The sequence below is a fragment of the Tachypleus tridentatus genome, chromosome 13 (genome assembly GCF_004210375.1).
Source record: "Tachypleus tridentatus isolate NWPU-2018 chromosome 13, ASM421037v1, whole genome shotgun sequence".
In the NCBI taxonomy this organism is placed as follows: domain Eukaryota; kingdom Metazoa; phylum Arthropoda; class Merostomata; order Xiphosura; family Limulidae; genus Tachypleus; species Tachypleus tridentatus.
Genome location: NC_134837.1, coordinates 217,059,070 through 217,075,197, shown reverse-complemented (window position 1 = coordinate 217,075,197; position 16,128 = coordinate 217,059,070). Strand labels below are relative to the sequence as shown.

Here is a 16,128-nt window from a genome sequence, read left to right as displayed (position 1 = left end):
GTTACCATAAAATACAAATGCTATAACGTTGATAGATTTGCTGTCAGTAATCCAGATAGGCCAATGACTCAGAAACTTACCCATTTGCGAACGGATAACCTGCCAATCCTGCCGTATCGTATGGATAATACATAGGAGCTGCGTAGGGCAAGCTTCTCCAGGCTTCCAAGTTCTCCTTCAAGTCAAACCCATTAGCCTGAGGACCATGAAAAAAAAAACACGTTAAATATATGCATAAAAAGTCACGTGGACTTAGACTTAAGTTTCAACCAGAGGAGAAAAATAACGCGATTTATTTTTCCGATTAATTTATAGCAGTACAATTATCTTCAACGTTTCTCTGTCCTGAAAAATCCATTAGATAATATTTGAGCCCCATTCACTTGTTTTGAACGTTTTACCACTCGGTTTTGATTTTGGTTGTTTTGGATTTCGCGTAAAGCTACATGAGGGCTATCTGCACTAGCCATCCCTAATTTAACAGTGTAAGACTACAGTGAAGGCAGTTAATCAACATTACACACCACCAACACTTTTACCAACGAATAGATGAATTGACCGCACATTATAACGTCCATGGTTGAAAGGCCGATCATATTCGGTGAAGCAATTTCGAACCCGCGATCTACAGAGTGCGAGTCAAGCACCCTAATCACCGCGTCTTTCACTCGGCTTAGATATAAAACTAGCCTGTATTAATACTATTGACGGAGAATTACTTCTATATAATTGGGTTTTAAAAGCAGAAGTGAGCGCACATTCGAAATATTTATATAATAAAATAATAATTTTTATTACTTATAGAAGTACAAAGAAAAGTAAAAGCGAATCGAATACTTTATTGATTGGTCAATTTTTACGTAAATAGCAATAAAATAAAAACAATAAGAAAAATTTGAGGTAACTTGTTTTTGTTTTGTTGTTTTGCTATCTACTTATTTACTTAAAAATTAGTGTCTGAAATATCTATCGGTGACACTACATATGATGTCACACTATGAAACATAAGATTTCATCAATCATGGTTCATATGTCATCACACCGTAAAAAATAAGTTTTCACCAATCATAACACATATATCATCACACCGTAAAACACAAGATTTCACGAGGTTCGACATTCATTGTTTCAAGTACAACAGTATTTGTTTAGAAAATTCTCAGCCCAGCCAAACCACTCGTTCATTGAATCATAACTGTATAACGTAAAAAGTCTTTAATAGTATTTACTAGGACTCAAACAGAAAGCCATATATGTTTCACAGCAAAGTTCGTAGGTTAGTGTCTAAAAATAATAAAAGTAATTCACAGCTTTCATTCCAAACTATTGTTATTCCCTTATAACCAAAACTACATAAACCTGAATTCGTTGCAACATTTCTAAGTCGTAGTGGGACTTCACCATTACGAATATTTTTATAAGGCACTTCAAGTTTGTTGAAGTGATCATATACGGTACAGAAGGTGTCGTACTCTGGAGGCAAGAGAAATAAATAAAACGCTACACCAGTTTCTCATATAAGTTTTGAGTTCGATCCCTGCTACGTAAAGCCCTATAGTGGCGTCGGTGAAAAGCCTTTCCAAAGCAAGGCTTCTATTGCTCAAGGCCGTTCTATGTTTACCTTAATATGCACTTTAAGAATGGTTCTATTGACATATACGACACTGTGCAAGCAACAATCTATAACTATTTCATTTGACTTTCGTTTGTTAGGTAGGATCAAACACATCTGAGTCTGACAATTACTGGAAGGTCTATGACAGTGGAAGTGATCACATTGAAAGAAATAAAGTACCCTGTTAAACTTTCTGTTTCGAAGTTTCTTTCTGATCGTTTTAACATGAATCATATCACTACTGCTTCCACAATGTTTGTATTTCGTACAAACATCACACCTTCCAATCTTGGTGTTCAACTGATTATAAACTATTTTCCCACGTCTTCTGTGGTTAAATTATTTTGAAAAAGACAATGAACTTTCACGAAACTATTAAAGTACACGTGACGTAGAACTCATTTTGAAATGCACATCTCGCTGTAAGAGGTGAATCGATAAACACAAAAGTTATATCGTTCGATAACATTAAAATTGAAAGCGATTTTAGTCTCTATTTTTATTGTTCGGCCATTATTATGATGATCAAAACAGCCACCAAGATCTGTATGATCGACTCACAGCTTTAGATTTAAAATATAAAATCCGACCAGCTTCAAAAGTGATATCTCTTTAATTGGCACTTCTTTCAAAACAAGAACAGAAAGGTCGACTGATTAAAACGTGCATCTCCTTGTTGTACGACACATAAAACTATTTTCATTTCACATAAGTACCATAATAAATACGGATTCAACTTTTTACAGGTATTAAGGCCTGTTGAAAGTCATACACAAACAACGATTATAGCTATAGATGCAGAACTCATGACATCAGACTGCTGACGATTGATTTTTTTTATTTTTAGATACGTGTTAAACGCTTTGTTTTAGTCAAAGTAATGTGTTTCTCATTTCATCCTGCTTGATAACGTAGACGATTCGTTCCAGCTTTCAAATCTATGTTTAGATTATATTAAATTTTAATTGTTTAACTTTACACTTCACCTTAAACTTTTATTCTACAAAGTTTAGAAGAACATAAAGCATATTTTTAAATTATTCAGCCAAATTTCGTTTATCTATTTCCCAACTGTTTCTATATCATACACCAACCGGTAAGCTTCATACAAATTACTCAGCTGTCACTGAAAATGGTTTTACTTCCCAGACAGAACTTTATTAATTACCACCAAACGGTTACAGTTTATAAAACTAAACTGTATTTATCATTGAAAGTGTTTTTACTTCACACACAACGTTTGATTGCTTACAAGCAAACAATTACACTTTGAAAACCAGAAATATTTAACCATCAATAAAACGGTTTTTATTTTACACATCATTCGTTTGGTTATTTTAAACTATTTTTGTTTCTCTCTCATTGTTTCAGTAAATGACACAAATTACTATTAAATCATTTTACTTATCACATTAATATTTTGCAAAAATAATCCAACTGATCTTTGTTTCATTTACTTCAAATGATTGTGTTAAAACACAAAAAGTAAAATTTGTTTAAAGGTTAAAATTAAAAGAAGGGCTAACCTTTAGCGTGTTATACAATCCTGGCCTTGGTGAAAGTCCGCACACGAGCTTATCTGCATGCATTGTTAAATTGCAAGCTTAACCATGACTTTGAAGAAAAACATTTTGATGCGTTATAAAAGTTATATCCAAATAAGACCAGAAATATGAAAAATCAATTCCTCTAAGTCCAGAAGTATGAGAAATCAGCTGCTATAAGAAAAGTAGTATGTATATATATATATCTAAGAAACCAATTCCTGTTAGCCTAGTAGTAAACATATAAGAACCCAACTCTTATAAGCACATTAGTGTGCGAAATTATTTTTTATAAGTCCATTAGCATGATAAATAGATTGCTAAAACCCAGTAGTATGATAAATAGATTGCTAAAATCCAGTAATATGAGAAATCAGCTATTAAAAACCAAAAGTATGAGAAATCAACAACATAAAGCACGCAGCTTTAGCTGATTTTGTTGTTTAGGTTCAAGAATTAGCACTGTGTATCAAACGGTTTCAAGAAAAGAATTATCAAGACATTCTGAAGATCGTATTTCATCTTCCTCATTCAGCATGCAGATACTAACTACGTCTGGCAGACATCATGATGGCCAAAATAATCTGTATGATAAAATCGATAGCTAAAGGTTCCACTTCAAACAATTTGGTCTATAACGACACATTTTTAGTGGATTCGGTGAGCAAGCATTTTATAAGACATGGTGTTTCGTGGTCTGTACACGCAACATTTTCTCACACAAACCCCTAATTGCAGGTTATTTGCCAATTTTAACCACGCGAGGTTTCAACTTCCTCTTCAACGCTTCAAGCCAATAATTACACAAATTGGAAAATGAAAATTAAATTATATCAGCGATACAATTTGTTCTATGAGAAAAACATAAAAGTGTTAGTACAAAGTTTCGGTATCTATCTTTTGATCGATCCATCCACCTATCTATCTTTAAATTGTTTCATTTCGTTTCTTTAACTGTTTGTAAAGTGATTTTATCGTCATTATACGGTGTGTAAAATTCAGTATATTGTTTTCCTTTCTTTCATTGTGTAATTTTTATATATCAATTAAAAAACTGGTTTGTTTTCCTTTCTCGTGCTTAGACGTAACTATCTTTAATATGTCCTTCTATACCTGCATGAACCCATATACGCTTAGCATTGTACATCAATTTAAGAAATCACCTAAGTGCTTTCAGGTTATAAATCTGGCTTCATCAGGGGAGATGTTTGTGTTTTTAAACAGTCCTTAAAAAATTCTTGCTACCAAGAGATCACACTTTGAACGGGAAAACTTAATGATAATAACTGAATTAATGTAAGTGTTCAGAGAACTTCATTTAACGGCACTATCATAAAGTTACCTATCGTAATGAAATTTCTGTCTACAACTTAGACATCAGAGAAGAGCTTTACTTTTAGCGAAGCAAGACGAGGGAAAAGACGATGATGTACAGCGAAAATCATGTTGTTTGTTCTTGTTTAAACAAAGACATCTAACTTCAGATCATGCGGGAAGTTTAACTCTTGTTGTGGAAAAAAAAAAGATTTTTCGATCTGTTGTTAACACCTGCGACACAGCACATGATGTATCGAAAATCGTCCACTCTGTTGTTAACACCTGCGACACATCACATGATGTATCGAAAATCGTCCACATATCAGAGAATTATCGAATATAAGATGTGACACTCGTTCTTGCTTGGTACTTGAAAAGATATTTAATCTATGCAGTATGATGATCATGTGGGACTGTGCCCATTTAATCGCTAAAGCCACCAAAGTCATGATTTAGTTTCTTCCTTTAGAACATTGAACACTTCTCAACAGGAAGTGAAACGGTTTGCTAAAACTACTGTAACCCGAAACGTGAAACAGTACGATTACGTGAAGGAAAACGGTTTGCTAAAACTACTGTAACCCGAAACGTGAAACAGTACGATTACGTGAAGGAAAACGGTTTGCTAAAACTACTGTAACCCGAAACGTGAAACAGTACGATTACGTGAAGGATGATACAATGAAACATTTACCAGTACTAACATTTCGTTTATATGTATATACTTAATGGTACTTTGGTGTATATATATATACTTAATGGTACTTTGGTGTATATATATATACTTAATGGTACTTTGGTGTATATATATATACTTAATGGTACTTTGGTGTATATATATACTTAATGGTACTTTGGTGTATATATATACTTAATGGTACTTTGGTGTATATATATATACTTAATGGTACTTTGGTGTATATATATACTTAATGGTACTTTGGTGTATATATATATACTTAATGGTACTTTGGTGTATATATATATACTTAATGGTACTTTGGTGTATATATATATACTTAATGGTACTTTGGTGTATATATATATACTTAATGGTACTTTGGTGTATATATATACTTAATGGTACTTTGGTGTATATATATACTTAATGGTACTTTGGTGTATATATATACTTAATGGTACTTTGGTGTATATATATACTTAATGGTACTTTGGTGTATATATATATACTTAATGGTACTTTGGTGTATATATATACTTAATGGTACTTTGGTGTATATATATACTTAATGGTACTTTGGTGTATATATATAATTAATGGTAAGGGTACCTTCCAGGATCAACGTCTGTTGTGTACATATATTTATATATACACACATTCATTTCACAGCAAGAGATGAAATGATTTGCTAGGACTATCACAAGCTGACATTCACGGCAACGTGGAAACACAGTTATCACGGCTCTATTATGTCATCGCGATCTCTAGGCGTAAACTAATAAACAATAAAATTATTGAGGGCAAACAGTTACTTCGTCACGATAAACGGATCTTTTACTGTGCGTTGGAAATGTTTTCAATATTAAAATCAGTGTTTTATCAAAAGTCACTAAATCTAATGTAGGTTACAGAGAACGACGTTCACGCTCTCACAGAAGGCAAAAACCGTGACATTTAGAACTTTGAATATTTCAAAAATTAGTGTACAATCACCTTTTATACGTTACTTAGATAGTTTAAATACATTTATGTAAGACTTCTAATTGTATCATATACTAATAACTTTCACTGGATTTATGTAACAAAACCTTGTAATTATTCGTTTTTTGATTGGTTGTCCTTCTAGTTGAAGCTCATGTCATGTGGACCAAAATAAGAGAAAAACTAATTTAGTAACAATGTGAATAGAATGTAGGAAACACTCAGATTTACCAAACAGTGTGGAGAAATTAGTTGATAATTATACTGCTGTATTTCATCTGAATTTCTACAGGTTATGTATAGCGTGTGGTTAACACGAACGTCAGGATTTCTTTCAGGTGTAATCTTAATAAGAATTTGCTGTCATTTTCGTGAGATTTGAAGTAGAGACTTTATAGTACGTGGAGCTGGAAGAATGTAACACGGCAACGCTGTTACCACAGCAACCATAAAGTTTATATACCGTCATTTAAAAAAATTTCGGCGATTGCTTTGACAACCAAAACGTAGCGATACGTTAAATATTATTTTTAATGATGTGTATATCGGCTCACAGTATACCGTTAGTTACTACTAACAAATACTTGGATTATCTTGACAGGAAAAATCTTATTTTCAACACTTTCGGTTCTGGCGCTTAAGGATTTGGGATCTAGAAGGGTCACAAAGTTTTCTCAGGGATGGTGCGGTACTGGCGTAATCATTTGGGTCGCCCATTACCTATGTATCGAGATAGTTTTTTGCTTGACTCCAAATCTCGAACACTAATTAAGTTGTTGAAACATAGGAGTCACAATGGTCGAGTTTCAATATTGATTGTAGTACATAGAGTACTTCTGGAGGTCTGTGCCATTTCTACTGGTTTTACAAGACCAAATCTAATTTCGGCTAAGGACACGTATGAGAGTAAAGGTGAGATATTGAACTATCTTTAATTTTAGTTTTGATTCTGGCGTGTAATCGTAGAGCTAATGGTGGTTTGATTTGGTGTTTTATGGTGCAAAGCACGAGTTAATGGTAAGTTGTGAAATAAGGATACACAATATGTACCAGTTAACGACACCAGTATTATTTTTGCCATATAAAATATATAGAGAAGAAAATAGCATTATGAGTAGACAATAAATATTACCATCAAATGTGGTAACAAAGGGTATTTCTGATTTTTGAAATATCATAAAACATTGTGGGATACGTGCGAAATTGGAAGCTCTTCACCACCCGTAACGCAAACTGACAACCTTTCATCGCCTTCCTATTCATAAAAGCTTATATGACTTAAATGAAGCGAAACTGCTGAGTAATATATGCTTTACTTTAATAGCATAGTTTTGTTGACTGATAATTGGAGTCCTTCTTCTTATCTCGTGACTTACTCATGCAAAATATTTATGTGTTGAACAGTAACGTAACACTTTAGTTTGTAAAGAACTAGTTTGATGGTCCATGATTTGAGAAGGAAGCGTCTAATATCTGAATGATATAACAGAGTTCTTAAGTAACCAAACACCATAAGATAATTTTTCTTTCTGTATACTTGTTTCTATAGCAGTTTAATTGTGGTAAGACTGATTTATTGCCCACACAAAATCTATCCTGTTCAACTCACCGTCGGGGAGTAGAATGCCGACTGATCGGGTGTTAGCGGAAGAAAAGGCTGGTCGCCCGCGTAGGCTGCTGCCGTTCCGTACATGTTCAGTGGTAAGCCCGAGGCTGCTAGCCGTTGGTAGTTGAGTATCTGAGCGTCGTATTGGCAGGAACACACAGTTTGTCCCGTAAGGGGATCTGTAAGGACTGGTCGACCGGATTCACAGCAGTTCTGTCCGGCGGTGGCTGAGTGGAGTGTCTGAGCCGCCGGTTGTCCTGGCATGAAAATCTACAATGGTAACAACAAAAACAGGCGTTGCTATAAAACCATTGTCTACGTCGATAGTATAAATAATTAATCATAACCAATACATTTATAATGAACTTGTCTCTGTAAACTGTACAGCACAAGCTGAATTAGGCTTGGCATCTAAACGACCCTACATTTAGATGTATTCATTGGACAAAGAAGATTTACAAAATACTTGGTAAGAGATATTTACCCCTCCTTTAAACCCAAATTAAGTACATTTTCAGCCATGATGACAGATTTTCTAGCAGTTGTATGTAGAGACTGAACTACAGTAACTGTCAAATGTCGTAGCATTCTGTTTTCTTATTCAGTTTATTTCCAGTTTGTTGGAAAATAACTTGATTGTTAGAAGGTTCTGTATCAGTTGTGTTGTTCCTACGCTTAGTATGTGTTGTACCATCGTATTTATAGGTGTTAATTCAGTCGTTGTACTTCATTATTATTACTGCTGTTGTGTTGTTTTATGTTTTATGAATATATTATTGTGTCTGTTTTCAAAACTGGTGATCTGCTTTGCCGCTATGGTTGTATTGTTTTATGACTGTATTATTGTGTTTCTGGTTTTAATACCGAGGTTCTGCTTTATTAGTGTTCTTGTGTTGTTTTATGAGTGAATCATTGTATCTATGGTTTTAATACCGAGGTTCTGCTTTATTATTGTTCTTGTGTTGTTTTATGAGTGAATCATTGTATCTATGGTTTTAATACCGAGGTTCTGCTTTATTAGTGTTCTTGTGTTGTTTTATGAGTGAATCATTGTATCTATGGTTTTAATACCGAGGTTCTGCTTTATTATTGTTCTTGTGTTGCTTTATGAATCATTGTATGAATCATTGTATCTATGGTTTTAATACCGACGTTCTGCTTTGTTATTGTTGTGTGCTGTTTTATTAATGTACCATTATGTTTGTGGCTTTAATATTTTTGTTCTGGTTTGCTAGTATTGTTGTGTTATTTTAAGAATGTTTCTGTTTCGTTTTTATTGTTATACTGTTTGTGAATCAAATGTTTTTGCTGGTTCCTCCTTCCTACTTACAGTAAGTTTTTTTGTTTTTTTTATCTTATGACTGTTTATAATTTCAAAATTGCTCCATAATACCGTAGTGTCACTTTACAAACATTTTGTATTACTATCAATGTTGCATCATTTTTACAGGTGTTAAATTATTTGTTCTAATTGTATTTTGTTTTATTATATTATGTATCTCATGCTTTTCTTTTATTGGTTGATGTTAGAAATATCGTGATTTGATATTATTGAATTGTTACAAATACACTGACTTTGTTATTGTTATGTCGCAAACATTCTGCTTCAATAATAGTGGGTCCGGCATGGCCAGGTGGTTAAGGCGCTCGACTCGTAATCTGAGGGTAGAGGGTTCGAATCCCCGTCACACCAAACATGCTCGCCCTTTCAGCAGTGGGGGCGTTATAATATACAGTCAATCCTAGTATCCGTTGGTAAAAGAGTAGCCCAAAAGTTGTCAGTGGGTGGTGATGACTAGCTGCCTTCCCTCTAGTCTTATACTGCTAAATTAGGGACGGCTAGCGCAGATAGCTCTCGTGTAGCTTTGCTCGAAATTCAAAACAAACCAATTAATAATAGTGTTAATGTCATGGATAGTTTACTGTGATATTTTTATGTCACAAATATTCTGTTACATTGTTATGGTGTGAATCATTTTCTAAGCTAACGAGCAATGATTATAATTTATAACAAGTATAATTAATTGTGTTACATTATTGTTCTTATGATATTATAAAATTATCTCCGTTTTGTGTCTCCTTCGTCTTACAATGTCAAGCGTGAAGTTATTTGTGTTATAATACCATTTATTTAATATTATTCGCTATAGTATTATTACTATTTTTGCTTTTCAGTTGTGTTGTTTGGTTGTCATTCTAGTAGCATATTTTAACAGATGCTCTGTCTTCGTTTCGTTGTTAATTCCTTTTGCAGATGCTTCAGTTGTGTGCAGTTGTTATTTTATTTTACAGATGCACTAGTTCAGTGTCGTTCCTTCACTTTATGGATGTTCAGTCCTGTAAGCTGTTTCTTTATTATACAGGCATTTTATTCAGTCCTTATGTCAATGTTATGTCATTGTATATATATAATATGTGTCGTTGTTGGTTCATTTTACGATGGATTTGCTCTACTTTCTATGTTTAATGTTACTAATCTTTAATTTCTATGTAATTTTATTGAAGTATTAACATTTCCCAGTAAATCACAGACAAAAAAGAAACAAATGAAATAATCCCCCCTCCGTTAAACTGTTTATTTGAAGCCCTCGATAAACGGGATGAAATTTAAAACTCACAACATATATAGGAACTGTCGTCAAAAAACAAAACCTATTTGTAAATAGGAGTAAAACAGAGTTGCGATTTAAAAGTCACAGCGACGATTATAGAAGAGACATATTTTAATAGGCCATATTATAAACTGTTCATCAATACAGTGTTGTTCTGGTACAACGTAGAGAGATAGACAGTCTTTTGGCCGAAGTAGTTAGTTCAATAAGTCTACCTGTTCCTATCTAAGTATTATTATATTATTAATTATGCTTTATCACAGTTTCATAAGTAAACGAGAAGTTGTTAAATAAAGAAACAATTACATTTTATATGGTAGCAAAATACATACCACGTATGGGTGAGATTCGAGTAACATCAGTTTTAATAAACCTAGCCAGTTAATCAATGTAAGAAAGTAAATAAGAAATACGCGATTTCATTCCAGCCAATAGGTTGGGGGGCTAATAGAGGGTTATGCCCAACCAGTCTTCGGTCACGTGATGTGAGAAATAATGGACAGATAATATTAGACAGATGGTTGTCACCCAAACGAACTTTTATATGGCTTTAAACGTATAAACTGACCAGGTGTAGTGTTTTAGAAATGCATATACGTTTCTTTCCTTCTTTCTCTTTTCTACTTCTGCTAACTAGAAGGCTATTCAGCTGTTCAGAGAAATCTAATACTAAAGTATTTGTAAGTTTAAGCTTTGTAAATTGTATATTAAAAACATTTAAGCACAAGTTAGGTAATAATAAACTTAAAATTTCTTCTGCAAGAATGTAAATTACCAAATGTATTTATGGAAACAACCTAGAAAAAAAACACCAGTATAGTAGTGTTTGGTAGAGGAAACCTAGTGTTTGGTAAAGGAAACCTAGTGTTTGGTAGAGGAAACCTAGTGTTTGGTAAAGGAAACCTAGTGTTTGGTAGAGGAAACCTAGTGTTTGGTAGAGGAAACCTAGTGTTTGGTAGAGGAAACCTAGTGTTTGGTAGAGGAAACCTAGTGTTTGGTAAAGGAAACCTAGTGTTTGGTAGAGGAAACCTAGTGTTTGGTAGAGGAAACCTAGTGTTTGGTAGAGGAAACCTAGTGTTTGGTAAAGGAAACCTAGTGTTTGGTAGAGGAAACCTAGTGTTTGGTAGAGGAAACCTAGTGTTTGGTAAAGGAAACCTAGTGTTTGGTAGAGAAACCTAGTGTTTGGTAGAGGAAACCTAGTGTTTGGTAGAGGAAACCTAGTGTTTGGTAAAGGAAACCTAGTGTTTGGTAGAGGAAACCTAGTGTTTGGTAGAGGAAACCTAGTGTTTGGTAGAGGAAACCTAGTGTTTGGTAGAGGAAACCTAGTGTTTGGTAAAGGAAACCTAGTGTTTGGTAGAGGAAACCTAGTGTTTGGTAGAGGAAACCTAGTGTTTGTTATTTAATAAGTTTCATTCTTTACCAAAACTGCTAAATTTAATAATGTTCATTTTCTTTACTAAAACCCTAAATTTAATAATGTTCATTTTCTTTACTGAAACCCCTAAATTTAGTAACATTCAATTTTTGCTAAAATCCCTAAATTTAATAGTTTTCATTTTTTTACCAAAACCCCTAGAAATCTCGTGCTCTGCGATCCCGTAGAGTTTCTTCACGAATTTCAATGAAACTACATTGATGTTTAAAACAACACTCCCCATGATGCATCAGGGATAGACAGATAACCCACAGACAGGCTGATGACCCATCACCACCTAGATTCAGGTACAAGGTCGCCCGCCTCCGGTACCAATCCTACGCTGATCTCGCAATTATTCAGTGGATAGGTTTAAACAAAGAAACGTTTCACGTATTAACAAGTGGCCAGCCCATCAGTGAGTGGCCACAGGCCGCAATCCTGACGTATGTTCAGCAGGACATCTCAGTATAGTCACTAAGTCTGTTGGCTAATGAAGAAAGCTAGTTGCAAAGGGTTAAGAATCGCCCTTGGCTCGGGACCGCAACGGAAAAATATGGTGCATACAAATATATATATATATAATTCTTTAATTTAACCTTTTGTAACTTTTTGTAACGCCAAGTATGTTTAAAATCTAAAACGAAAATACTCCATTACAAAAAACATACATTTCGAAAACGACCCCAGTTTCGAAGATGCTGCACTGGAAAAAATTGTCAAGTGTTTGTTTTTATATTCCACGCAAAGCTGCACGAGGGCTATCTGTGCTAGCCGTCCGTAATTTAGTAGTATAAGACTAGAGGGAAGGCAGCTAGTCATCACCACCCACCGTGAACTCTTGGGCTATTCTTTTACCAACGAATAGTGGGATTGACCGTCCATTATAATGTCCCCACGGTTGAAAGAGCGAGTATGTTTGGTGTGACCGGGATTTGAACCTATGACCCTCGGATTACAAGTCGGTCGCCTTAACCACCTAGCCATGCCGAGCCCAATTTGTCAAATGGGCAAGGTGGTGTCTTTATTAAGTACCCCCACCCCACCCAAAAAAAACAACAAGTAATGTTTTAGGTTAATGATATTTCGCTGCAGTCTTGTTTTAAAACTTCAAAAAACGCACCAGTGAAGAACTGTGACTGATTTTTCATATAGGCATCTTAATTACTATGGCTATGCACACAACATAGATATATATATAACTTTGGCCGTATACATTCTATATAATTCTTATATATATGGCATAAACACCATATGCGTCTTTATATATGCTCATACAAACAATATGTGTCCTTGCATATAATCATACCATAAGCTATATATGCATCATCATATATGGCCACACAACCCATCTTAAATTAATTTTCACACCTACTTTCTATGCAACTATAACATTTCTAACAACGTGATTAAGAACTAGAAATCACGAACTCTGAACTTTCCCTCCTGCGTAGTACAACAACACGTAGATCCATAAACAATAGCTCAAAACAGTGCAGTTGTTTGTGGACATATTTTACAGAATTCGAAACAATCCCAACTGATCAAACTGACCAATCAGTCCCAACACCATGGTGTTTAGCGTTTAATAAGCAACTCAGTTTTATGGACTGATAATTTAGAATGAACATTCGGTGAACATAAAAACCGTAATGTCATAGGCTTCATGAACAATATCTCAATATCTGCTTCAGTGTAAAAAAAGCCATCAAAAATGATGTATTCATAAGGGTTTTCTACTTCAGAAGCAGCCTTATAAACTAATGTATAACGTAAACCTAAAGTAAGTATTGCATGTCTTTGTAAAAGATTTGTCACACAAACTTAATTCAGAAATACCTTTTGAACATAATCCAAACCACAAATGTACCAGAAGTGACTTTTGAACGCAATATTTAACGCACACTTAACTAAGAAGTAATTACCGAACAAAAACGTGTAACACAAATGTAACTCAGAGGTGATTCTAGGACAGTATGTAACACAAACTAGGACCTGAAATGACACTCAAACGTAATCTGTAATACATACTTAGATCTAAAGTAAATCTTGAAAAACGCTAAAATCAAGTAGTAACGATATCTAGAACCCCTAAATGAAGTAAATCCTGAACACAATCTTTAACTTAAATCTGAAATAACACACTCGAATAAAATCTGTAACACAAACTTAGATCTGGAATAACACTCGAAGACAATATGTAATACAAACCTCAATAAGAGATAACTTTTGAAAGCAATGTGTAACACAAACACAGCTCCCACAAACAATCAGTAACAGAAATCTACATGAGAGGTAGCCTTTAAAATGAATCTGTAATACACTTTTACGTGTAAGTCATAAAATAATCCTCAAAAATTATCTATAAGCCAAATAATGTTACTATACTTCCGCTATAGTGATATTAGAAAAATACTGTTAAATAGGAACACGTGCAAGACGTTTGAGGATGATATAGCACGGTATTAGTTCTCCAAAGTGCTGCATGTCATGGTACCTAACTGTTTTTAGAAGCACAATAAATGTGAGGCCTGTATGACACAGATCTATAAATGCTGCCATTAAAGTTTACATCAAGTACTGGTTAAGGCACTCGACTGGTAATCCGAGGGTCGAGGGTTCGAATCCCCGTCGCCCCAAACATGTTCGCCCTTTCAGCCGTGGAGGCGTTATAATGCGACGGTCAATCTCACTATTCGTTGGTAAAAGAGTAGCCCAAGAGTTGGCGGTGGGTGGTGATGACTAGCTGCCTTCCCTCTAATCTTACACTGATAAATTAGGGATGGCTGGCGCAGATAGCCCTCGTGTAGCTTTTTGCGAAATTCCAAACAAACTAGATTCCCCTCAGGCACAAGAACACCAGCTAAGATTTGTCACGGAAGCAGTAATTAACAATTTGATAACGTACTGAATTCTCGGGAACAACAACAGTTGTTCAAATGTGTAACTTTAAAAATAACTGAACATTTTATACACTAGTTCTTCTTCAAGTACGACAATAACGGATGGACAATAAATAACAATCTAATACAGTAGCACGTCCTTAGGCATAATGATAGTAGCAGACATCTGTCATTGAAATAATAAAAGACTAACTGATACACTAGTTACTCGCCAAGTACAACAATAGTTGGTATATTATGAAAATAATAACTGACTCTGATGTAATGTTTCCTCAGCAGTCACAGTAATCAAGATACTAAGCATATATATATATATCAATGTTTCCCCTTAAAATAATACATATTAAATTATATACATTCTAGATATTTTAAAAGTCCATATAAAACATGCAGATTACAGATATAGTCATTCGAAACGATCACTTCCATCCATATACATGGAAAAACTTCGTACGGTGACTAAAACTAGCTCTCCGCTTCTCTCTCTTTATATAACGATTATTTTGTGCAAAGCAGAAATCAAACAGAGGTTACTTTAAAACCAATGGTCTTTTTTAAGCCTTGTAACATTCTATATAAATGAGGTTGCAGAGGTATACTGTAAGCCATTCCATATGAAAACTTACCTGAGTGTTAGCTGATGCACTATTAAAACTAAACTGCGAACATGACATGTTTCACAGTCCCTGGAAGATCATGAAGTGGCCAGTCCCCTGTGCCACACTAGAACAAGAAGTCACAAGTCAATTCTACACTGGACTGTGGTCAGACACTATAATCAACGGCGGACAGGTAGTAAGTAGGCTTGCACGCGCCTTGTTTCGGCCGCCTCCCGTGCTTCGTGACAATGTTTGGTACAAGTATGCGCGGTCGTGTGAACAGCTCACAACACAGTGTACTGATGTGTCATTCCGTATCGAGTCCTAGTTCTCGTCTGTTCAGGCCCGCCCGTCCTCTAAGCTTATGGTGTTCAGCGAAACCGTCCACTTGTAGCGGGCAAGTGTAACAGCGAAGATCGCCGGCCGTCTGCTTCGGTTGTGTGCTCGCACTCTCGGGGGATGGTCGCGAGGAGTATCAGCCTAGGCCAATCATATTAATTCCTCGCCACAAAAACATTGGCTGTTCGGCGTTGAGCGATAGCTGAGCATAGAATGAGAATGTTTCGTCATAACCATCGAAACAAGCTCCGCCTCCCGTCTTAAATCATAAGCAGTCGGCTAAGACAAATTAGCATTAATATACAGCGACTGACGCACTCTTTGCTTACACTACTTCGCTGTAGATGTCAAAAATCAAAACCGCTGTTGCAGAGAGAGAGAAGTAGTAGGGGAGGGAAGGGAAGCAAGTCAGTCTAGAGCGACATACAAAGTAAACCGTGTCAACGGGCCCTGGTACAAAGCCAGTAGACATGCGAACCTTGCCAGAAGTCCTGTATTACCACGAAGCAATAACAT

The 16,128-nt window shown here is 35.1% G+C and overlaps 1 protein-coding gene across 1 annotated transcript in view; it reads right to left on the bottom strand.

Annotated features, from left to right (window-relative positions):
• Window positions 1-15,827, bottom strand: part of LOC143238340 (uncharacterized) — a 28,187-nt gene extending 12,360 nt beyond the window's left edge. The window contains exons 1-3 of the mRNA XM_076478487.1: window positions 15,301-15,827; window positions 7,749-8,015; window positions 81-196 (exon numbers count right to left, since the gene is read on the bottom strand). Of these exons, the coding sequence (XP_076334602.1) occupies window positions 81-196; window positions 7,749-8,015; window positions 15,301-15,348 (431 nt within the window). The 5' untranslated portion in view covers window positions 15,349-15,827. The remainder of the gene's footprint in view (window positions 1-80; window positions 197-7,748; window positions 8,016-15,300) is intronic.
• Between the last annotated feature and the right edge of the window lie 301 nt (window positions 15,828-16,128).